This window comes from Heteronotia binoei, chromosome 3, assembly GCF_032191835.1.
Source record: "Heteronotia binoei isolate CCM8104 ecotype False Entrance Well chromosome 3, APGP_CSIRO_Hbin_v1, whole genome shotgun sequence".
NCBI lineage: Eukaryota > Metazoa > Chordata > Lepidosauria > Squamata > Gekkonidae > Heteronotia > Heteronotia binoei.
In genome coordinates, this window is record NC_083225.1 from 119,843,144 (window position 1) to 119,867,847 (window position 24,704).

Here is a 24,704-nt window from a genome sequence, read left to right on the forward strand (position 1 = left end):
GTTTCAGATCTCAGATCGAGGAATAGGGCTCACAGAAGGACAACAATGTTGCTAACTCAGGTCACTTATAGAAGAGAAGTAGGTTGCTAAGGTGATCAATCTCAAAGGCAAAAGATTTAAGCAATTAAACTTTCAGGTCTTGTGCAGACAATAAATTAACTACATTTTAAATAGGACTTCCCGAACATATTTGTTTTAGATCTTGCAGCCTGAAGGCACATGAGTTCAATCATGAATTAAAGATTTCATTTGATACACCATTTCCTTTGAGGTAAACATTGTGTTAATAAATCATGAAAGTCTCAAGTGAGTTTCCATTTTTGAACTTTAAGCTTTACAAAGAAATTTTAATTACATTTTAGAAAGGCTAGTCTTAGATTTTAATTAACCTTCTTAATGCTGATTTTTTTTTTCATTCTGGTGTTCTGTGATAAAGTTGCTGAATTATAAGAATTCCTTTGATTTCACTATGTGCAGTATTCATCATAATTATAATGGTAGTTAAAAATTATAAAACTATATATTGTTTTTAAAAGCATAGTATAACAGAGTTGAGTTTCCATTGGTTATTTTTTCTAATCTAAAGGAAGTAATTAAATCATCAGTATTAGGGCTCCCCCCACTAATTCATTTCTTGGTTACTGTGACATATTTTATTTTGCTAACTTGAATTTGGTTTAAAACAATTTTATTCCAGTAACATATGGTAACAATCAATTATTGCATTATTAATTACTTCTTTTTATCTATCCCATATATTACTTTTCTAACCCCTCCTCCCCCCATTACTTGACCCCTGCCGGTGTTGTATACTTAAAATACTAATATTTAAAGGTACCCTTAACTAATAAAACAAAAAATTCTATTTTTCTTACTTTTAAGACTTAATCATTATCAAAAATTGTCCAATGTCCTTTTATTTTCCACTCTTTTTCTATATAACTTCTAAACTTCTGTCAAGCATGCGGGTTCAATGACGAATCAAAGTTGATACAAAGACTACGTTTATTGATAGACCGATACTTTAGCCGAAGGCATTTCTTGAGAGTAATGAAACTGATACGTTGATACAAAACTTTTAAGGCATACTTCAAAGGGATTCCAAGGGAGGGGGCTGCGGGGAAGCGTTCACACCTAAATGATCAGACTGTCTACGTTCCCAGGACATTTATCAGAACTTTGTCCTTGGTTTCGCCAGATGTCTCATCCTCCCTCTGGAGGATATATGGGAAGGTGCTGATTACTTTGTTCCCTTCACACTACTCTAAAGTAACAGCCATAAATCGGGAAAGGAAAAGGGAAAGAATAACAAACAAATGAACTGGGGTCCTCCATGACAATTCACAGATCAGATTTAGCCAGGACCCTAAAACAATCAATTGACAATAATGTTCAACCATGCTTGACATACTGCCCCCCCTAAGATCAACCCCGGGGTTTGTTCGGGAATGCTCGATGAAATTTAACCAATTCTGGAGCCAACACATCTTTCTTAGCTACCCATTAATTTTCACTGGCTGGAAAGTGTTTCCACTTAATCAAATAATACAGAGTCCCATGTTTCAATTTCGAGTCTAATATCTCTTGCACCTCATGATTACTCTGATTCCCAATCTGGATAGGATGTGGAGCTGATGGTCGCAGGTACCAGGGCGAAGCCCCAGGGTCTCTTCGCAAAAGACTGCAATGAAAAACAGGATGGACTTTACTAAATATTTTGGGCAATTCTAACTCCATGGATACTTTGTTTACCACTCTTTTGATTTTAAAGGGTCCCAAGAATCTATAGGCCAGCTTTTTGGAGGGTTGATTCATTGGGAGGTTTTTTGTTGACACAAATACAGAGTCTCCCACTTTGAAATCCCACACCAGCACATGAGATTTATCATATTGCTTTTTATATGCCTCCTTGGCCATTTCTAGATTCTCTTGAATCCCTTTCAAACTACTCCCCAACTTCCCCCACCATTGCTCGAAAGAAGTGGGTTCCCGAGTTTGTTCCCCGCCTGGCAATAATGGAACCGGCTTGCCCTCATACCCATTTACAATCATGAAGGGGGAAGCTTTGGTTGAGCTGTGCACACTGTTGTTATAGCCATACTCGTCAAATGGTCCCAATTACTCATCAAATCCACCCAATACTCGTCAAATCCACCCAATTAGACTGCTGGTGGTTCATATAGCACCGCAAGTACTGCTCCAACAATGCGTTCACGCGTTTCGTCTGTCCGTCCGTCTGGGAATGATAGGCAGAACTCAGCCCCTGCTCCATCCTGGCTAGTTTGCAGAACTCCCGCCAGAAGTTGGCAATGAACTGTGGCCCCCTATCACTGATTACCTTGTCCGGGAATGAGTGGAGTTTCACTATGTGACAGAAAAACAGATAAGCCAGTTGTTTCGCGGTCGGAAGTTGCGCACAGGGAATAAAGTGTGCCTGTTTGGAAAAGGTGTCTACTACTACCAGAATTGCGGTTTTTCCCTGTGAGAGTGGTAGTTCGACTATAAAATTCATTGACACTACCGACCACGGGCGATCAGTCGTCTCTAATGGCTTTAATAGTCCAGGGGGCTTGCCCCCTCTCCTTTTCACCATCACACAAATAGGACATGAGGCTACAAATTCGGATATGTCCTTTTTTATGGACAGCCACCAGAATTGCCTACTTATTAGGTGGAGCGTTTTCACGTATCCGAAGTGACCAGCCAGTTTGTTGGAAAGGCAATACTGTAAAACTTCTAGCCGTAAACTCTTTGGAACGTACAGCTTCTCACCCTTGTACCACAATCCGTCTCCTTTTTTCTATACTTCCCCAGGTCGATCCTCCCCCTCTTTTTCTGTTTCTGAAGCCAGACGCTCCCCCCCCAGCGGTAGGGTCAAGCTTCGTCTTAGACCGGGTGGTTACCATTGCCGCCACTTGGGAGGGGGGGGATTAAAGAATCTACTACTTCCTCCTTTTGACTGTTATGCTGCGGGAGGCAGGAAAGAGCATCCGCCAAAAAGTTCTTGGTTCCAGGGATATGCTGAAGCACAAAGTCAAACTTGGAGAAGAACCCTGCCCACCTGATTTGCTTTTCACTCAATTTCCTCCTCCCTGTGTGCACCTCCAAATTTTTGTGATCATTCCAGATTTCAAAAGGGACCTTGGCGCCTTCTAGCCAAGACCTCCATGTTTTCAAAGCATAAGTTACAGCGAATGCTTCCTTGTCCCACACTGACCAATTCCTTTGCTCCTGGGAGAATTCCTTTAAAATGTACGCGCAAGGTCTCAACCTCCCTTCCTCATCTTTCTGCATGGAGGCGTCACATTGCACAATAAAGGGCCTTAGCTCATTGGGATGGCTCAGGACTGGCTCGCTAGTGAACAGCCGCTTGAGTTTATCGAATGCCGCTTGGCACTTAGGTGTCCAATTTAAACGTGTCCCTGGTTTTTTGGCGTCTGGGCTCTTCCCCCTCATTTTTAACAACTTGGTGGGACGAAGCATGATCTGCGCGAACCCCGGTATGAAGTTTCTGTAAAAATTGGCGAACCTGAGGAAAGATTGAAGCTGTCTACGTGTCCTCAGAGGAGCCCAGTCCAACACCGCTTGGATTTTGCCCGGGTCCATTGCCAACCTTTGAGCCGAGACTCTGAATCCTAAATAGTCTAATTCAGTTTTGTGGAACTCACATTTTGACAGTTTCACGTATAACTTGTGCTTCAATAAGGTACTCAACACCTCCCTCACCAATTTCACATGCGATTGCAGATCTTGAGAATAAATAATGATGTCATCCAGGTACACCACCACCCCCTTGAACAAAAACTTTATTAACACATCATTGATAAAATTCATAAACATCCCAGCTGCCCCTTGCAGTCCAAACGGCATCACCAAATACTCAAATTGTCCCATGGGTGTATTGAAGGCTGTTTTCCACTCATCTCCCTTTTTAAAGCGTACTCTGAAGTACGCGTCCCTCAAGTCCAGTTTAGTGAATATTTTCCCCTCAGATACCGTGCTGAGCAAGTCCTTGATGAGGGGGATGGGGTAAGCGTTTGAAGTAGAAATCCCATTAATCCCTCGAAAATCAGTGCAAAGCCTGAGTGAGCCATCCTTTTTCCTAAAAAGGACGAGGGCCGCATAGGGGGTGGTGGCTGGTCTAATAAAGCCTCATTTTAAGTTTTTGTCGAAAAACTTCCGCAACTCCACTTTCTCTGCCCACCCCATGGAGTACAGCTTGGCCTTAGGCAAGGTTTGCCCTGGAATCAGTGCAATAGCACAGTCCGCGCTCCGGTGCGGGGGAAGTTCATCGGCCCCCTGCTCGCTGAACACCCCCCCTCAAGTCTTGATAGGCTTTGGGGATTGCCCGGACCTCCTCCATCATTAAGCATACTTTCTCATTTCCCACTCTGTATTCCAATGATGGGTTTTGCATCTCGGGTCAGTGAATTCTATTGTCTGATCCCCCCATCGTATGTCCGGCTTGTGCTTAGCCAGCCACCCCACCCCCGATACCACATTGTAGGTGGACAAGGGGGCAATTACAAAAATCTCCTGGTCCCAGTGATCTTTCATCCCTATGGGTACCAGTTGGGTCTCTAAAACACAGGGCTCCCCCCTCATGACCGTCCCATCCATCTGTTCGAACTGTATGGGGAACAGCAGGGCCATCGTGGCTAGCCCCAGCATGTCCACTAATTTAGGGGTGATTATGTCCCTCGTGCACCCCGAGTCAATTAGGGCCTTCACCTGCACGAACCTCTTTAATCTGTGGTTTAACAAGACTACGGGTACAAAATATAGTGACCCTGTTACTCTCACCCTGAGTGGTGCTGGTTCTTCGGAGACCTGCTGGTTGGCACCATTTAGAGCAGGTTGTCCTCATTTCCTGACGGCTTGTCCGTCCAGGACAGCTCACTCAGCTCGTCCATGGTAAGGGTGTCGTCATCTATCGCTGAAGTGGTTACGGTGCTGCTCTTCGCTGCTTCCTTAGGGCGGCTAGCCATCTTCTTGGGGCCCGGAATGCTTGTTTTAGAGGCGCTTGATGATGGTCCGGGGGGGTGTTCGGGCACCTGCTGGCCAAGTGGTTTGGGTCCCCGCATCAGAAACCTTTGAGGACTCCTGGGGGTCTTCCCACTGGTACCCCCCCCGTTGGGGTTTCTGCCTTTCCCCCTGGTTTCTGCTCCCGGGTTGACTTACTGCTTTGATGTTGGCACTGCATGGCCATTCTCTTCATGTTGGTCTCAACCTCTCCTGCTAGCTGGATCCAACCCACTAGGGTAGTGGGTCTCGCCTGCTGGAGAGCTCGATCCAGGATACTGGCATTCAGCCCACGTGTGAAATGCTCAATTTTCATCAGCTCGCTCCACCCCCTCACGTTAGCCGCGTTGGCTCGAAATTCCGCAGCATACTCCCTAATGGTTTTAGAGCCTTGCTGCATATCCTTCAACGTGGCCAATGCTCGGGTTTCTTGCAGGGGGTCTTCATACTGGGCCATCAGAGCCTGTAAGAATGTGGCTACATAGTCCAGCTCCGGGCTTATGGCCTCGTACAGGCTTACGTACCATCTTCTGGCAGCCCCCTTCAGCTTCGATCCCAAGTAGTCTACTCGACTGAACTCATCAGGGAAGGTGTTTCCCCAATAGTGCATATAGCTGTTAGCCTGGATTGTGAAGTATTCCACCTCGTTTGGGTCCCCATCAAAGGTGGCGTCCAGTTCCCTTCCTCGGCCCCCCTCGTGGGGAGCCAGGGGTGCTGCTGGTTGTGGAGCAGCCTGGCCAGAGGGGGTTGGGGAGCCCTCCGCGGCCCAGGTAGACCCAAGGCTCGGTTTATCTGCTTAGCAACTTCTCCAGCCATCCTGGTGGTCATCACCTCCATCTCATCCCGTAGCCCCTTAGTGACGTCTTCTACCTCCTTTCTCACTATTGCTCGGAACTCGCAGGCCGTTTCATCTTCCTCCTCTTTCGCGACCGGCACATCCGGGCCTCCCCCTCCTCCATCAGTCGGATCGGAGTCCTGCAGGGGTACCACTATGATCATGTTGATCTCCTCCTCTCCCGGTCCCGGATTGTCACTCCCTTCATTTGCCATCTTCACCCGGCGCATGTGCCTGGTTAGTATGGCCTCCCTGCGTGCCGGGGCCTTGTCCCTCGTGGTGGTGGAGGTGCGCAGTTGCCACTGCCGGGGGGTGAACAGGAGCTGTTGGATATGGAGAGGCAAGCTTGGTCCTCTCCGAGCGTCCAGCACGTGCCACGGTGGTGTTGGTGCTCTCACCCCTTCTTCAGGTGCTGGAAATCCACCGTTTACTGGAATCTTTTCAGCCATTCAGTTATAAAGTTGCCAGGACAGTTAAACTTCTCAAAGGGATTACTCTCAAAATGTCAAGCATGCGGGTTCAATGACGAATCAAAGTTGATACAAAGACTACGTTTATTGATAGACCGACACTTTAGCTGAAGGCTAAATGAAACTGATACATTGATACAAAACTTTTAAGGCATACTTCAAAGGGATTCCAAGGGAGGGGGCTGCGGGGAAGTGTTCACACCTAAACTATCAGACTGTCTACGTTCACAGTACGTTTATCAGAACTTTGTCCTTGGTTTCGCCAGATGTCTCATCCTCCCTCCGGAGGATATATGGGAAGGTGCTGATTACTTTGTTCCCTTCACACTACTCTAAATTAACAGCCATAAATCGGGAAAGGAAAAGGGAAAGAATAACAAACAAATGAACTGGGGTCCTGCATGACAATTTACAGATCAGATTTAGCCAGGACCCTAAAACAATCAATTGACAATAATGTTCAACCATGCTTGACAACTTCTTCCACTCCAACTTAAAAGTTTCTAGATCATAGTCTCTTAAAATTCTTGTCAATTTGTCCATTTCACTCCATGTTATAACTTTTATAATCCAATCCTATTTCTCTGGTATTCTTTCTTGCTTCCACAACTGCACATACAATGTCTTAGCAGCAGAGAGCAAGTACCAAATTATAGTTCTATCTTCTTTTGGAAATATTTCCATATATAATCCCAACAGAAAAGTCTCTGCAACTTCCTTGATTTCGTATCCCAAGATCCTAGATATTTCTTGTTGAATCGTCGGCCGATACTTTTTTCTCTTTCACAAGTCCACCACATATGGTAAAAAGAACCTTCATGTTTTTTACACTTCCAACACCTATCTGGCATCTTATTGTTCATCTTTGCCAACTTTTTAGGAGTTATATACCATCTATACATCATTTTAAAACAGTTCTCTTTTTAATGCTATGACATGTTGAATGCTTTATAGAATTCTTCCAAAGATATTCCCAAATTTCCATCTGTATTTCTTTATTTACATTAATTGCCCACTTAATCATTTGAGATTTCACTACTTCATCTTCTGTAGACCATTTCAAAAGCAGTTTCTATAGTTTTGAAATTAATTTTTTATTATCTCCAAGCAGAACTATTTCCATTTCTATTTGTTCTTATTCCTTCAGTTTTAATGTCTTTTTCCGCCGAATTCTTTATTTGTTGCATTTGAAACCATATTTATTATTCAACCATTTCGCAGTTTTCAGCTCTATTTTACCGCCTTGTATTTTTAATAGCTGATTATATGACAACCACTTTTCTTCACCCGCTTCAGACATTATTTTTATCACTTCTGCTGGCACTATCCATAACGGTTTTCTCTCATCACCATATTTCTTATATTTCATCCACGTATTCAATAAATTATTTCTTATATAATGGTGAGAGAAAAAACCATCCATCTTTTGTTTCCATAGTACATATAAGTGTGCCAGCTGAATTGATTTCCATGACCTTCCAATGCCAAAGTTTTCTGTTTAGTAGCATCACTCATTCTTTTATCCACACTAAGCAGACTGCTTCATGATATAGTTTTAAATCTGGTAATTGGAATCCTCCTCTCTCTTTTGCATCTGATAAAATTTTCATTTTGATCCCTGGTTTCTTCCCATCCCAGACAAATTCTGAGATCTTCCTCTGCCATCTGTTAAACTGTTTGCTGTCCTTCACAATCGGAATAGTTTGAAATAAATACATTATTCTTGGTAAAATGTTCATTTTAATTGCAGCTGTTCTTCCCAGCAATGACAAATGTTTATTCCATTTTATCATGTCTTCATCCATTTTACACCATAGCTTCTCATAATTATTTTTAAACAAATCAATATTCTTCATTGTTATCTCCACACCCAAATATTTTACCTTCAAGGTAACTTCACAACCCCGTTAGCTATTGTAACACCTTTTGTTTACTTACTTGCATATTCTTACATAATTTTTTTTAATTTTTCTTTATTTATATAAAATCCCACCAGTTCTCCATATTCTTGTATTTTAGCTAACAGCAAGGGTGTTATTTGAGTGGGATTTTCATTTATAAACATTATATCATCTGCAAATGCTCTATATTTATAAGTAAATCCTTTTATTTTTAATCCTTCCATTTCTTTGTCTTCTTGAATTTGCATCAACAAAATTTCAGGTGTCATTATAAACAACAGTGGAGAGAGCGGACACCCTTGTCTTGTACCTTTACTAATTATCATATCTTCTGTAAGGTCTGCATTTATACATAGCCTTGCATGTTGTTCAGTATATATTGTTTTTATCATCCTTATAAAGTCTTCTTCCAACTCCATTTTCTCCATAATTGCAAACATAATGTCCCAGTTTAGATTAGCAAATGCTTTCTCTGCATCCGCAAAGAATAATGCTACTTCCTTTTCTGGATGTCTTTCATAATATTTTACAATATTTACAACAGTCCAAATATTGTCTCTTATCTGTCTTTTGGGGAGAAACCCCGCTTGATCTTCCTTTATAAAGTTTATGAAACATTGCTTAAGTCGTTCTGCCAGTATTCTTGTGTATATTTTATAGTCATTATTCAATAATGAAATTGGTCTATAATTTTTTACATTCGTGACATCTCTATCTTCTTTTGAAATTAACGAAATCACTGCTTCCTTCCATGTATTTGGTATTTTACCTTTTAATCTTATCATGTTTGTCAATTTTTGAAGTTTCGGTATTAATTCCTCTTTAAAGGTTTTAAAGAACTTAACTGTATATCCATCTGGCCCAGGTGCCTTTCCAATTTTCATTGCATTGATCGCCGCTTCAATCTATTCTTTCAATTAGCGCATTCAAAACTTCTTTCATATTTTCTGTTAAGGGTGCTATTTTAATATTTTGTAAATACAATTCCATCTTTTCTTTCTTTATTTTAACACCCTTAAATAGTTTAGCATAATATTTTAAAAATTCTCTTTTTATTCTTTCTTGGTCACCATCTCTCTTCCATCAGCCACAATCTTACTAATACTTTTACTTTCTCTCTTTTTTTTCAATTGCCAGGCCAAGTACTTTCCAGGTTTATTTGCTCCCTCAAAAGACTTTTGCTGTAATTTTTTCAAATTCCATTCCAGTTCTTTATTTAACAAATGTCTCATTTGTGTTTGCAATATTGTAATCTCCCTCATAATTTTCTTTTTCCCTGGCCTTTTCCTTAATTCACCTTCTTTTTTCTTTATTTCATTTTGAATATCCAACATCTGTTTATCTTTTGCCCTCTTATCTTTATTGCTCAATGTTATCAATATTCCTCTCGTTACTGCTTTATAGGCATCCCACACCATCTGGAATTCAATATCTTCTCTGTTGTTTATTTGGAAGAAAGCTTTGGTTTCGTTTTCTAGAGATGTCACTATTGCTTTATTCTGTAGTTAATCTTCATTTAATCTCCATCTTCTTGATTTTTTCAACGAATTTGTAATCCATATTATTGGGTTATGATCAGCTCCTATTTTAGGTAAAATCTCAATATTCTTTGTTATAAGGCCCAAATCTTTAGTGCCCCACAACATGTCAATTTTAGAAAAAAGAATTACGTCTTGCTGCAAAAAAGGTATAGTCCCGTACTTCAGGATTAAATTTCCTCCATATATCTTCCAGATTTTTTTGTTTAGCCAATTCAAAAAAAGATTTTCCTTCCTTATTATTTTTTTTTGTCCAGATCTATCCAATGCATTCTGAATTGTTCCATTAAAGTCCCCCATTATCAAAACTTGATCATATGTCAATTCATAAAGTTGTTGTGTAACATCCTTAAAAAATACATCCTTCGCTCCGTTTGGAGTGTACAATCCCCAATAACAACGTTTTTTTCCCATTCAAATTTATTTCTACTGCTACAAATCTTTCATTTTTATCTTTTAGTACTAATTTCGGATCCAATTCCTGTTTAGCATAAAAAATCACTCCCCTTTTCTTCTGCTCAGCCAGGGATCTTCCGCCAAAAATTCTGCAATTGTTTTTTTTTTTTAATTATATATTCTTTCAAGTCACTTTCTTCCTTTTCAGGTACTCCTTTCAGACGTATCTGAGTCTCCATCAATTTGCAGTCATGGATTGCCACTTTTTCTTGTATTTTCAACAAGGTGGAATCATGTACTTTCATTCTCCCTTCTACCTCCTGCACTTTCTTAGATGTTTCCTCAGTCTCATTTCTGAGATCCTCAATATCTTGTTTTAATCTCTTCAATAATTTCTTTCTTAGAGGCAGTTATAATCTCTTTCATACCTTTCATCATTCTAGCCTCCATTGCCTCTAATTGTTCCTGCATTTTCTCCGGAGAAGTAGCCCTTGTACGGGTTTGCTTATGCTCTGACATTTAAAAACACCAAAAATTTTACTCCAACCAATTTAAAATTTGACTATCAGATTCAAAAGATTAGAGCTTGCTTTTCCCAACAAGTCTAATTTTGCCGTCCTTAGAGCCTCCTAGGCTGAGATTTTAATTTTTTTAAGTTTTTAATTCTTTCAAAATGGCAGTCGCGACTTTCTACTTCCCTTTTAAAAAACAAATTCCTTTAAAAGCTTCTAAAATCCATTATTAACAATAATGTCCAATAGTATTTATCTTTTCATCACCACCTCAATTTTTTCCAACAATTTTTAATGTCCCGAACACCTTAAAAATATTATTTTAATTTTGACCTCCTTGCAATGGCCGCCAATGTTTTTCTATGGTATTATAGTTCTAGAGTAGGCTTTTCATCTAATGCTTCCTGCTTTACATGCCACCAAATCCCGTTTTTGCTGGTAGAGAGATCTCATGATACTTGACGTACTTCCTGTGTTGACTATGTACGCTGCAGGTCTGTGATGATGGTGCTCTTTTTTCAAAACCGCAAGCAGACCAAACAATAAGTTCCGTCTCATTTTTTAGCACTGTCCTTTAAATTTAAAAAGTCCAAATTTCACCTCTTCATCTCTTCTTCCAAGCTTTCTAGATTTCCATTTCCCACCTTCTGAATTTATTCTGTTTAACTTTAAATAGTCCTGGAATGAAAGATTGTAATCTGTACCTTTTCTGCAAGTTATCCAGATCCACACTGGTCTTGTGTAGCTTTAGATGTTTAATAATGTCCAAGAAGGTTAGGATTTTGTTGAGCTTATGTCAAATAAATGACTCTGGAAACTTCTGCAGATGATGAAAATGCAACTCTTCTCTGGAGACCCCTCAAAGCCTCAAAGGAGCCTCCCCCCCCCGGACTCCCTTTTAGCCAAGGTAAATCTCCTCAAAGTTTTTTGTGCATATCTTGGACTAAGAAAAGTAGGCAGTAGGCATTAATTTGCCTTCCACTACCCCGAACAGAAGTTCCAGCCTGCTCCCTTTATGAGAAGCAGCTCAGCTCGGCATTTTCCTACCCTGGAAGTCCAACTTGAATTGAGCTTATTCATGTTCACTTCCTTATAAGTTCAACATGGAAGGAGCTGCAGTGATTCAGTGCAGCATTTTGATGTTTTAAACAATTTATTGGTAGCATATGGTTACAAAACTTATCTATTTCTTAATTTTTTTTTCCTTTTTTCACATTAACCCATATGACATTTCCATCCCCCCTCCCTCCAATGTTGACTTCCCCGAGGTTATAAGTTCAAATCCATGCTAAAGGCACTTCTGACTGCTCAAAGTTCCATATATATATTCTTACAACTAAAAAATTGTCCAATATTTCTTTACTTTCCAAGTTTTCTCCATGTATCCTTTAAATTTTCTCCATTCCCTTTTGAATATCTCTAGATCATAGTCTCTTAGTGTTCTGGTTAATTTGTCCATTTCACACCACGATAAAACTTTCATGGTCCATTCCCATTTCTCTGGTATTTTTTCTTGCTTCCAAAGCTGCGCGTACAAAGTCCTATCAGCTGATAACAGGTACCAGATTAAAGTCCTATCTTCTTTTGGGTATTTTTCTAATTGTAATCCAAGTAAAAACGTCTCTGCAATTTTCTTAAAATCATAACCCAAAATTTTGGTGATTTCTTGTTGTATCATCTTCCAGAATTCTTTCGCTTTTTCACATGTCCACCACATATGGAAGAAAGAACCTTCATGTTTTTTACATTTCCAACATCTATCCGACATTTTCTTACTTATCTTAGCCAATTTTTTCAGAGTCATATACCACCTATACATCATTTTAAAACAGTTCTCCTTTATGCTTTGACAAGTTGATATCTTCATTGAGTTCTTCCAGAGGTGCTCCCATGTTTCCATTTGTATTTCTCTATTCACATTAATTGCCCATTTGACCATTTGAGACTTTACTACTTCTTCTTCTGTAGACCATTTCAATAATAACTTATATACTTTTGATATCAATTTTTCATTGTCACCTAACAGGACCCTTTCCAATTCTGTTTGTTCTCGTCTAATTCCCTCTGATTTTATGTCGTTTTCCATCAAACTTTTAATTTGTTGCATTTGAAACCAGTCATAATTGTTATTTAACTCTTCTGAGGTTTTTAATTCAATTTTATCTCCTTGGATCTTAAGCAGTTGGTTATATGACGTTTCTCTTTTTTCTTCAGAATCAGCTGTTATTTTTATTACTTCTGCTGGCACTATCCATAGTGGTTTTCTCTCGTCCCCATATTTCTTGTATTTTATCCAAGTATTTAGTAATGTATTTCTGACATAGTGGTGAGAGAAAAAACCATCGATTTTATTCTTCCCATAGTACATGTATGCATGCCAGCCGAATCTATTTCCGTGAGCTTCTAACCACAAAGGTTTTTTGTCTAACAGCATTATCCAGTCTTTTATCCATGTCAAACAAACTGCATCGTGATATAGTCTTAGATCGGGAAGTTGAAAACCTCCTCTCTCTTTGGCATCCATTAAGATCTTCATCTTTATCCTTGGTTTCTTTCCGGCCCAAATGAAATCAGAAATTTTCCTTTGCCATTTGTTGAATTGTTTTGCTTCTTTTACAATCGGGATGGTTTGAAACAAATACATTATCCTTGGCAAAATATTCATTTTGATTGCAGCTATCCTGCCCAGTAAGGACAAGTTGAGTTTATTCCATTTCATCAAATCTTTGTCCATCTTACACCACAGTTTTTCATAATTGTTTTTGAATAAATCAATGTTCTTCATTGTTATCTCTATTCCAAGGTACCTAACTTTGGTTGTGACTTCACAACCTGTCACCTTTTGTAGTTCTTTTGTTTTATTTGGTTGCATGTTTTTACAGAGGAATTTCGATTTCTCCTTATTTATGTATAATCCTGCTAGTTCTCCGTACTCTTTTATCTTAGCTAACAGCAGTGGTGACACTTGAACCGGATTCTCCATTATGAACACTATATCGTCTGCAAAAGCTTTGTATTTATAAGAGAATCTTCTAATTTTTAGACCTTCTATTTTTTCATCTTTTTGAATTTGTTGTAACAGAATTTCAAGAGTCATTATAAACAACAATGGTGATAGCGGGCATCCTTGCCTTGTTCCTTTGCTCACTTTCAATTCTTTGGTAAGGTCTGCATTTATACACAATTTTGCATGCTGATCTGTATATATTGCTCTTGTCATTTTTATAAATTGTTCCCCTAAATTAATTTTTTCCATTACCGCAAACATAAAGTCCCAATTTAAGTTGTCAAAGGCTTTCTCTGCATCAACAAAAAATAAGGCCACTTCCTTTTCCGGGTGCTTTTCATAGTATTCCACGACATTAATAACAGCTCTTACATTGTCCCTTATTTGTCTTTTAGGAAGAAATCCCGCTTGGTCTTTGTTTATAAAGTTGGTCAGGTATTGTTTCAGTCGCTCTGCTAAGATTCTTGTATAGATCTTATAGTCATTATTCAACAATGAGATTGGTCTATAATTTTTTACGTTTGTGCTATCTTTATCTTCCTTAGGAATCAAAGAGACTACAGCTTCCCTCCAAGTCTTTGGGATTTTCCCTTCTTCTCTTATCGTGTTTAACAACTTCAACAGTTTGGGTGTTATTTCATCCTTAAGAGATTTGTAAAATTTTGATGTAAATCCATCTGGCCCTGGAGCTTTACCCTCTTGCATTGCTTTTATTGCTGCTTCTATTTCAATTTTCTCTATTGGGTCATTTAATATCTTTTTCATATATTCCGTCAAAGGTGCCACCTGAATGTTTCGTAGATACTCTTCCACTTTTTCTTTACTTACGTTCACACCCTTGAATAAATTTGCATAGTATTTAAAGAATTCTCTTTTAATTCCTTCTTGGTCCACTACTGTTTTCCCATTTGCCATGATTTTATTTATAGTCTTATTTTCTTTCTTCTTTTTTAATTGCCAGGCCAGGTATTTACCAGGTTTGTTTGCACTTTCAAACGATTTCTGTTTCAAATTTTTTAAATTCCATTCTATTTCTTTATTCAGCAAATGTTTAACTTGGGATTGTAATATCGTAATTTCTTTTATTAATTTTTTCTTCCCTGGTCTTTTTTTTAAGTCCTTTTCTTTTTTATTTATTTCATTTTGCAGTACTGACAGCCTTTCTTCTCTTGCTCTTTTGTCTTTATTATTCAATGTAATTAATATACCCCTCATTACTGCTTTATAAGTGTCCCATACTGTTTGATACTCCATATCGTCCGTTTCATTTATTTGGAAGAATGCTGCAGTCTCCTTTTCTAAGAATGACACAGTGTCTTTATTTTGTAGTAAATCCTCATTAATTCTCCATCTTCTTGATTTTCTTTGCAATTTTGTGGACCAGCATATTGGGTTATGGTCCGCCCAAACCTTTGGAAGAATCTCAATTTTTTTTGTTATGAGGCCCAAGCCTTGGGAACCCCACAGCATGTCAATTCTGGAAAAAGAATTATGCCTTGCTGAGAAAAATGTATAGTCTCTTACCTCAGGGTTGAACTTTCTCCAAATGTCTTCTAGATTTTCCTGTTTAATCAACTCAAAGAAAGAATTGGGCAGCTTCCCTTCTTTATCATTCTTCTTTGGACTTGATCTGTCAAGGTTATTTTGTATTGTCCCATTAAAATCGCCCATCATCAATACCTGGTCATAGGTCTCTTCGTCCATTTGTCGATTTATGTCTTTAAAGAATTTGTCTTTCGCTCCATTGGGTGCATAAAGTCCTAGTAGTAACGTTTTTTTCGCCTCTATCGTTACCTCAACAGCAATATATCTTCCTTCTTTATCTTTAAAGATTAATTTTGGGTCAAGTTGTTCTTTAATGTAAAAAACCACCCCTCTTTTCTTTTGCTCTGCTAGTGAAAAAAATTCCAACCCCAAATTTCTATTCCACAAAAATTTACTGTCCTTGCGTTGTATATGAACTTCCTGTAAACAAATTATATTACATTTTTGCTTTTTAATCCAATGAAATGTTCTCCTTCTTTTCTGTGGTGAATTTAGTCCATTTATATTCCAAGATAGTAATTTGTACTCCATTATGATGTTGGTTCTTTATTTTCTTCAAAAAAGCTATGCATCTCTTGTTCGCTTCTTATTGTAATCCTTTTGCCATTTTGTTCAAATCCAAGACCCTCTGGTATTATCCATCTATATCTTGTGCCCTCTGCACGTAACTGATCGGTTAGCTTCTTGTACTTTTTCCTATCGCTGATCACTTCTCTTGGTAGCTCTTTCATTATTTTAACTCTGCTCCCTTCTATTGCCCAGGCTTTTTGGTACCCTTTTCTCACGATTTTCTCTGCCACCTCTTTTGATCTTAATCTTATGACGATGTCTCTTGGCAGGCCTTTATTCTTCGCATAAACTGAGTTGACTCTATAGGCACCCTCCAACATACTCTTAAATCTGTCAGGGTCTTCTTCTATGTACTCAGTGATGATATCCACCATATAGCCTTTTAAATCTGTCTCTTCTTTTTCAGGTACCCCTCTTAGACGCACTTGTGACTCCAGCAACTTACAGTCGTGTATTATGACCTTTTCTTGAATTTTTAGCAAGGCAGAGGCCTGTGTATCCACTTTCATCTCTACCTCTTTCACTTTATTTTGAGTCTCTTCCTTAAAACTCTCTATCTCCTTCCTAAGGTCTCCAACTTCTTTTTTAATATCTTTTTTTATTGCCAAATGCAATTTGTCCATAGCTTTTAACATTTTTGCCTCCAGAGCATCAAATTGAGACTGCATCTTGTCAAATAATTGGGCTCTTGCACGTGTTATTCTTTCTACTGACATATAAAAAATCACCAAACCTTAAAAAAATCCCCACATAAAGTTTAGCATCCAATCCAATAGCTTAGAGCCAGTTCTTTCAGATGAGACTAGTTTCGTTTTTCTCCCTTCTTCCTGAGCAAAGATATTGAATTTTAACAATTTTGACAGTTTTTCTCCCTTTTAAAATGGCAATCGTTATTTCTCTATGGTTCAGTTCCAGCCTAGAGAGGTCTCTCTTCGTCTTTCTTGGTCTGAGTCTTGGACTCAATTCCTTCCTAGTTCAAAGGTCGGATGTCACAGCTCTTGTTATCCTTATAGGATCTGATTTATTGTCCAGCCCCTTTTAGTTTCACTTCCTGTCACAGCTTAGACTGATCTCGTGTCTAGTCTCGCAGTTTTTTGAGCTGCATGAAGAAACCGCAATCACAAGAATCCACAACAATATGTCTTTTCTCCAAATATCTTTGAAGGCAATTATTTTTACGGCGTTCAATTTTCACAAGCTGAATTCTTTTCCTACTATGCCCCCACTCAGCTCAGTTCATTCAAGGTTCTGCAGTTTATGGGCATATATACACGGCAACTCTCTTTTCTTTCTTCTGCGTCACCAGCCTCCGACTGCCAATTTTCACTCTTATCTTGAAGGGTTTTTTTTATTTTTTGCTGTTGTTCACTTCCAAAGCCACAGAGCTCAGCTTAACAAGGTAAAAGTTTTTTGTTGTTTTTTTCCATTCAATTATGCTTTGCCTTCGTCTGTTGTTAATCCACTCAGTATTTAAACTATATTCAAAGTCTCTCAGAGTGAAGATAAGAATGATGAGTGTACCTTTTAGATGTTTTCAACTCCCCCGGCTGCTATTTTCTTGCAATTAAAATCCGTCCTTCTAGAGTGCTTGGATCCCGACAGCCTTGAGTGACCGAAGTCACTTTAGAGTCACTGCAGACGATGGTTGACAAATTCCATTGCCGGACATCAAGAACTGAAGGAGCCAGCTTCCTGACTCCTCCAGTTCGATATCAACAGCATTAAAGGAAGATAAGTCGTCTTGGATTAACCCTTGCCTAGGGTTAATGAGCATAGACCTTATCAGGGGTCTTTAATACCCTGAACAGTGACAATAAAATCCCCCTCTGTTAGGGAGCTGCAGACTGTCTTCCAGCCAAACAGGAAGTCCCAGTGCAGCATTTTGAACAGCCAATGCTTATCAACTAATGAGCTTTAACTGTTGAGTTAAAAATATAGTCTTCATTCTGTATTGGAGTTCAGTGTTGCAATACTATTTATAGCAAGTAGGTTTAGACAAATTAATTTGAAATGTTTCACAGCATTTCTTGCAATACTAGTTTCTCTTCTAACACCAAATATTAAAATACATTTGTTTCCTATCCCTTTGAGTTATTTACTCAAGCAAGAAAAGATATCTAGAGAGACACAGACACTGAGTAACACACCAGTGCTCACAACTCCTGTCTTTCTGCCTCATTTCTAATTCTTCTGTAGAATACAATCTTCTGCTGTTAAAAACAACCCTGAACATGATGTGATTAACCTTAAGGTCCCATCCCCTCATCTCAAAACCCACCTCATACTTGGCCTGTGCTTTCTATTCATGTTCAACCATCTCATTTCCATATCAGCTTACTCGCCCTCCCAAGCTGCTATTAGCATAACAGAGCTTTAGTGTGACATTGATTGAAGCCAGCACTTGCTGAATGCTGTATCAAAGCATAATTTGCCAGAAATCAAATCTAATTTACTATGTACAATATTTATTTTGCTTCAAAACAGTGTTTCAAGGAAAAGAGTGTCCAAGGCCTCTAATCTTAATTGTTGTTCTTTTTTTTTTTTTTCTAAAAAACGAAAGGCATCTTGTCTAATTTTCTCAATGGCATGCAATATATTTCTTTCAGAATCATTGTCTTTGATTTGCAAATATCAATTAAACATAGATGTTTTCTATTTGGTTTTCTATGACCCATTTAATGTTGGAGCAAAAGCAATGAATGGTAATTGCTTGATAGCCAAAAGCTTGGTTTCATACATTGCAAACGTTTCATCAGGTGTTTCTGTGTCGGATTTTTAGATAATTGCAGAAATGTAATTTCGTAGAACCAGCATTCTCAACAGCTGTTACAGGTTCTATGGTGAACAGTTTTTGTGAAGGCAGCATACTTCATTTGTGACTATCCCTTAGAAGAATGAACACAATTTATTGTATCAGCCAATTAGACTTTAGTTTTTGTTCTTCCTTTCTGACCTTAAGTCTCCCATTAAGTAGCCCCTTTTATGTCTGAAATATCTAGTCCATGAATGTAGCTCAAGAACAGAATGAACCTCTTGGTGTACATATGCTTGGTAATAAATATCTGCTTGTTGTAATATTGAAGGAAGAGTCCAAGTACAGTATGTCCATTGGAATAGCCTTTGCAAATATTGTATATTATAGTTTTATTGTGTAATAATGCCAAGTGATATGTAACAATTTCCTGCTTGATAATATATATACAATTTCATTGTGGAACCATGAGATAAAAACAAGGATTTGAAAAAAGATAGAAGAGGATGTTTGCCCATTTTATTTAATTACTGTTTTGTACTTGACTTTGTCAAGCACTCTGTTCCACCCGCCTTCCAGTTTATCTTTTAGAACTTTCAATAGTAATTTTTAGCCCACTTTTCATGTCATGTTTTGTATTCATAGTTAAACTAGTGCACAGAAACAGAATCAGAATGCAATTGCACATTCCTCTATGTACTGTAATATTAACTGATTAAATCTCAGAATAAAGAAAACCTTGATGCAATAATAGATCACAACATGATTTCTTTGTACATTTTTAAAAATCATGTATATGTAATTGTGACATCAGTAATTGTAATGAGGAAAAAACCATTGGAATGAAATTCATCATGGCATTAAACAATTCCATCTTTTTCAGAATGCCACTATCTAGGTAGAAGTTTTAATAGAGAGAATTTTGTAAGCATCCCTATTTAAAGCATGAAGTTGTTTCCTCTGGCATAATTTTAAGCTTTCTTGGAAAAAGTTTATTCCTTTTGTTTATTCTGCTATCGTTAAAATATGTGACTTCTATTAATGATTTGGAATGAAAAAAGCAACAACATAACACATATGTTTCATAGTTACTAAGAGTTTTCAAGCCTTAATATCTTGTTTTCACCTCCCTTATCATAGCACCTCCGCAATTTGTGGTAAGGCCACGTGATCAAATTGTTGCCCAGGGCCGAACAGTGACCTTTCCATGTGAAACTAAGGGAAATCCCCAACCAGCTGTTTTTTGGCAAAAAGAAGGCAGCCAGGTGAGTTTTCTAATATGTCAGTGTATCCAATTTTACATTTTTAAACATCTGATTCATGGTATTAATTTGTAGAAGCCTTCTAATTCTGAAATTAAATTTCCTTCACAAGGAAAGAAATTTCTAGTTATAAGAGTACACACAACTACACATATCTCAGTTTGGTGTAGTGGTTAGGAGTGTGGACTCTAATCTGGGAGAACTGCGTTTGATACTCCACTCATCTACATGAAGCTGCTGGGTGACCTTGTGTCAGTCATAGTCCTCTCAGAGCTGTAAGTAAGGTGTACAATTAAATTTGAAACGTTAGTGTTTTAAAAGCAGTCAATAACAGGACTTTTTACTCAGAAGTATAAATGTCTTCTAAAATGTGTACTGTTAAGAGCCAACATTTTATAAATAAATAGTTCTTTTATTATGAAACTTCAGGTTGAAAATGGCATATGATATTTACATCTGGATAGACAGAAGCAATAACAGCTTTTATACAACCTTTATAAAATTATGTTTCTACTAGGAGTAAGGCTATTGTGAAGAAAAATATAACGGTGTTAAATAGTGAGTTTGATGCAGTGGAGTTCAACCAGGAACATGTTTATATTATATTTGTTAACATTTCCCCAAAATAAATAGCCTCCTTCTAGAGCCTGTTGTATTCTTCTCCACACTGGGCCTTATTCCTAGTATATTTATAAAATGTGTCCATGTTGTAAACATTCCTTTTAATATGTTGGATATCCAAAATAGATTACAGTTTTATTTGTTCCTGGGGCTCTGGGTGAGTGCCCGCCACCCTGCTGTCCTTCCACCCACCCAAGTGAATGCATTGACTCCCCCCCCCCAAGGGGAAGTGATCTCTGCCATCTAGAGAGCAATTGTAAAACTGAGTGACCTCCAGTGGTTTCTCAGGAGTAAATGGCATTGTATCTGTCTGCGGTCCTATCCCTCCTCAAACCCCACCCTCTCTAGGCCCTGCCCCTTAAATATCCTAAATTTCCTAACCTGGAGATGGCTTGCAAGCTGCTGTTTGGCTACCCTTGTCCTGGCAGATAAGCATTAACAAGGAAGCTATTGGCATGGGGGGGGGGGGGGATTGTTCCTGGGGTTTCATTTCAACATGTATTTCTACTATAGTTCTCTCTTTAAAGAATACAACTTAATAATGCATGTAAATGAAGTATAGTTGCATTAACAATCTCAGGTATTTATTTTGGGAAAATGTTAACAAATATAATAAAGTGATAGGTTCATAGCCATTAGCTATGGTTCTTACTATTAGTCTCAGGTACAGGTTGCCAAACCATAAGATATAAGGAAATTTTTGTCTATGTTCAAATAGAAGGTGCATGATTGTGACTTATCTGTCTGGGTCAACGTTTGGAGGTGCTTTCTGAGGAAGTTGCTGGTATGATGCAGTTAAAGATGCCAGTCTCCATGTGGGACCTGGTGATCTCCTGGAATTACAGCTCATCACCAGAATACAGAAGTCAATTCCACTGGAGAAAATGGAAGCTTTGGAGGGTGAACATTATGGTGTTGTACCCCACTGATGTCCCTGTCCTCCCAAGTTTCCATATCCAAGTCTTCAAGAATTTTCCAACTTGGAGCTGGCAACTCTACATGCCCATTCATTACTTCAGAGAAAGTTGTGAGTTTGGAGGAGTACCCTGAAAGTAACATCACAGGAAGGGGTGAGGTTTGGGAAATTACATAAGTTGATAGTTGACCTGTAAGTGACATCACAGGATGTGATATCACTTGCTCTTGGCTCCACCCCAAAAGTCTCCTGGCTCTGTCCCCAGATATTTTCTGAGTCAGACCTGGCAACCCTAGAAATTAATGTTGGGTGTGAAATGTCTTTAAAATCCTTTCAGTAAATCATTTTATAATTGTTTATAATTATAATTGTTTATAATTGTAAAATAATTGTTTGATTTCCAAGAAATTTGAATTATATTATACTGTTTTGTTTAGGCTTTCCTCTGTGACAAACCAAGGACAAATATTAATCTCTCCAGGGTAAATCTATGGTTTTAAATAGGATTTTATTTATCTATTAAGAACATTTTTATTTCACACTTGCTCCAAGAATCTCAGAGTGGTATTCACCACCTCTCCTCCATTATATTGCCATAACATTATGTTGTGGTAGGTTAAGCTGAGAGAGGATGTCCAAAGGTGGCACAGTGGATATTTGAACTGAGTCTCACAGATTCTAGACCAACATTTCAACCACTACACTAAGAAGGCATATTCCTCATGCATTCCTCAATCTTAATAAGGTAAATTAATCTGGGATGTTTTATGTCTCCCATGTAAATTTCTGTAAATTATAGCACATACTATGATCATGTTGGAGTGAAACCTTTACATTTTGTAAATTATTACTTACTTTGGTGTCTGTATAATCTCAACACCAAATCAGTTCTTCCCACATTCTCACAACAATTCCAGTCACCAATAAGGATTAAATTGAGGTTTATTGATATTATTACATAGCTGAATTATAACATAGGCCCCTTTCATTTTTACCCCCAATTATGTTGAATAAAAACTGTAACAAATAACAATATAAAAAAATTATTTTCTTCCTGGTGTTTTCACTGCTGTAATAGTCTTGTTCTGCCAAAGAAAAATAATAAATAAGGATTTTTTTTCCTGTGCAGCTGGTGTCATACTCAGTGAAACCGTTATGTTTTGTTAATTACTTTGGAATCTATATAATGCCAGTTTACCAAATCAGTTCTTCCCACATTGTTGCAACGATACCAGTCACCAATAAGGATTAAATTGAGTTTATTGAAATTATTAAATAATTGGATTATAACATAGGCCTCTTTCATATTGTTTTTTTAAACTCTTGTAAAATGATGTGGGGACAGAAGATTAAAATGATTAGAATGTGGAATTTCTTGCCAGAGGATGTAGTGATGGACACAGAAATACATAGTGTTAAAAGGAGATTATATAGATTTTTGGTGGATAAATCTATCAATAGCTATTAGCCATGGTGGGGAACCCCTGCATTCAGAGGCAATAAACCTGGGGCGTTGAACTCATTTGTTATGAGGGCCGGATCAGACATAAATGAGACCTTGTCGGGCTGGGCCATGTGTGTACCTATGTAAGATTAGGTAGCTGAGATGTAAACTACAAATATATATATATTTTAAAAAACATAAAATAAACTATGCTTAAAACATGAGCACTCATTGATCTTAAAGGTGCTTTCTTTGTATCTCTCCCATGGGATCCAGGGAACTGGGCAAAGGAAGCTATTGCTGTCTCCTCCTTTCCCCAGGGAACTAGGAAGGAAAGGAGCCTAAGTCAATAGAAGGATGAGAGGCTTGGCTCAGTAGCTCTGCTGTATGATTGAGAGAGCCTGGCAAAGCAAAGTCTTCCTGACCCCCTTCCTCTCCAAGGGAGGAGCTTCAGCCAATGGAGAAAATAGAAGCTTTACTATGTAGCTCCTGTACAATTGAACAAGCTTGGCAAAGCAAGCTGTGATGCAGAAGGAAGCAAGAGAAAGGGAGAAGAAAGCAGATGATGGCCAGTTGGTCAGGGGCCTTATAGGAGCCCTCTGGGGGGAGGGCTGAATTGGTCCCTGAGCCACATGTTTGACACCCTTCACTAAACCTCTGAATCCCAGAGTCAGGAGCCAACATTGGGGAAAAGTCTCAGACTCTGCCCTATTTGTTGGTCCTCCAGAGTAACTAGTTGGCCCCTGTGTTAGGATGTTCAACTAGCTGGACCATTAGTCTGATCCAGCAGGAATGTTCTTATATTTCAGACAGCTTATTTAAATCTATTTATAAGCCATGTTTATAGCGCTCCGCCCATTTCAAACCATTCCGTTTCCCCCTCTGCTCTTATTGCAGCCCATTCTATTTCAGGTTTTTTTTGGAGTATTTTAATTTTTGGTCTAGCAGTATAATGCAAATATATATATATATATATATATATATATATATAAAAAGCTGAAATGAACTGCAAAAAGGGTGGGGGGTTGGCAAGCAGTACTTTCAAGACTATAGTGGTTAAGATGTGCAAATAACACCTGAAATTGGGGGGGGGGGCGGCAAACAGTGGTGTATATATATATATATATATATATATATATATATATATATATATATATATATATATATATATATATATATATATAAATAAATAAAATCTAGTAGCAGCTATAGAAGCCCAAATGATTGCGCCTGACATGACACAAATCTGTTAGCAACCAGCAGCTAAAATGGATTACTAAGGCTATTTGAAAGGGTCCATATTATTTCTTTTGCTCATATTAGTATGGGTTTCCTAAGAGGCTATGCTATGGTTTTGCCATAATATAGGCAGAAGCATCCTGTCTCAAGGCTTGGAGGGATATAGAAAGCATTTTTCACTATTATCTGCACACCAACTTTGCTGAGAGATGGACCGTTTTCGCACACAGCTCACCTCGCAGTCACAATCCTGTTCCCTCCGCAGCGTCTGGTCGGATTTCCCACCATCTGCGCCGAAGTTACAGGAAGTGCCGCAGCTTTTGCGTAGCAAACATAAACCGCTAAAACCCAGTTTACGTTTGCTACGCAAAAGCCGCGGCACTTCCTGTAACTCCGGCGCAGATGGTGGGAAATCCGACAGACGCTGCGGAGGGAACAGGATTGTGACTGCTAGGTAAGCTGTGTGTGAAAACGGTCATGATGTTGATCAGCACTATTCACTCATGCTGGTCAGAATGGAAGTTCAGGCAATCTAATGCCAAATATTGAATGGGTTCTGACTCAGGCTATTAAGCTGTTCAGGCTCCAGCGTGTGGTGTGATTAATTTCTCCCATACAAAGATACCTCAGGGTGTTTGCTGATTTAACATAACTGAAGCACCCAAATATAATAT

General features: G+C 38.5%; 1 protein-coding gene across 12 annotated transcripts in view; it reads left to right on the top strand.

Moving 5' to 3' along the window:
* ROBO2 (roundabout guidance receptor 2) overlaps positions 1-24,704 on the top strand; it is a 1,840,872-nt gene that overhangs the window by 1,567,647 nt on the left and 248,521 nt on the right. For all 12 annotated transcript variants that reach the window (XM_060234422.1, XM_060234419.1, XM_060234423.1 and 9 more), the window contains exon 7: positions 19,689-19,813. In XM_060234422.1, the coding sequence (XP_060090405.1) occupies positions 19,689-19,813 (125 nt within the window). The remainder of the gene's footprint in view (positions 1-19,688; positions 19,814-24,704) is intronic.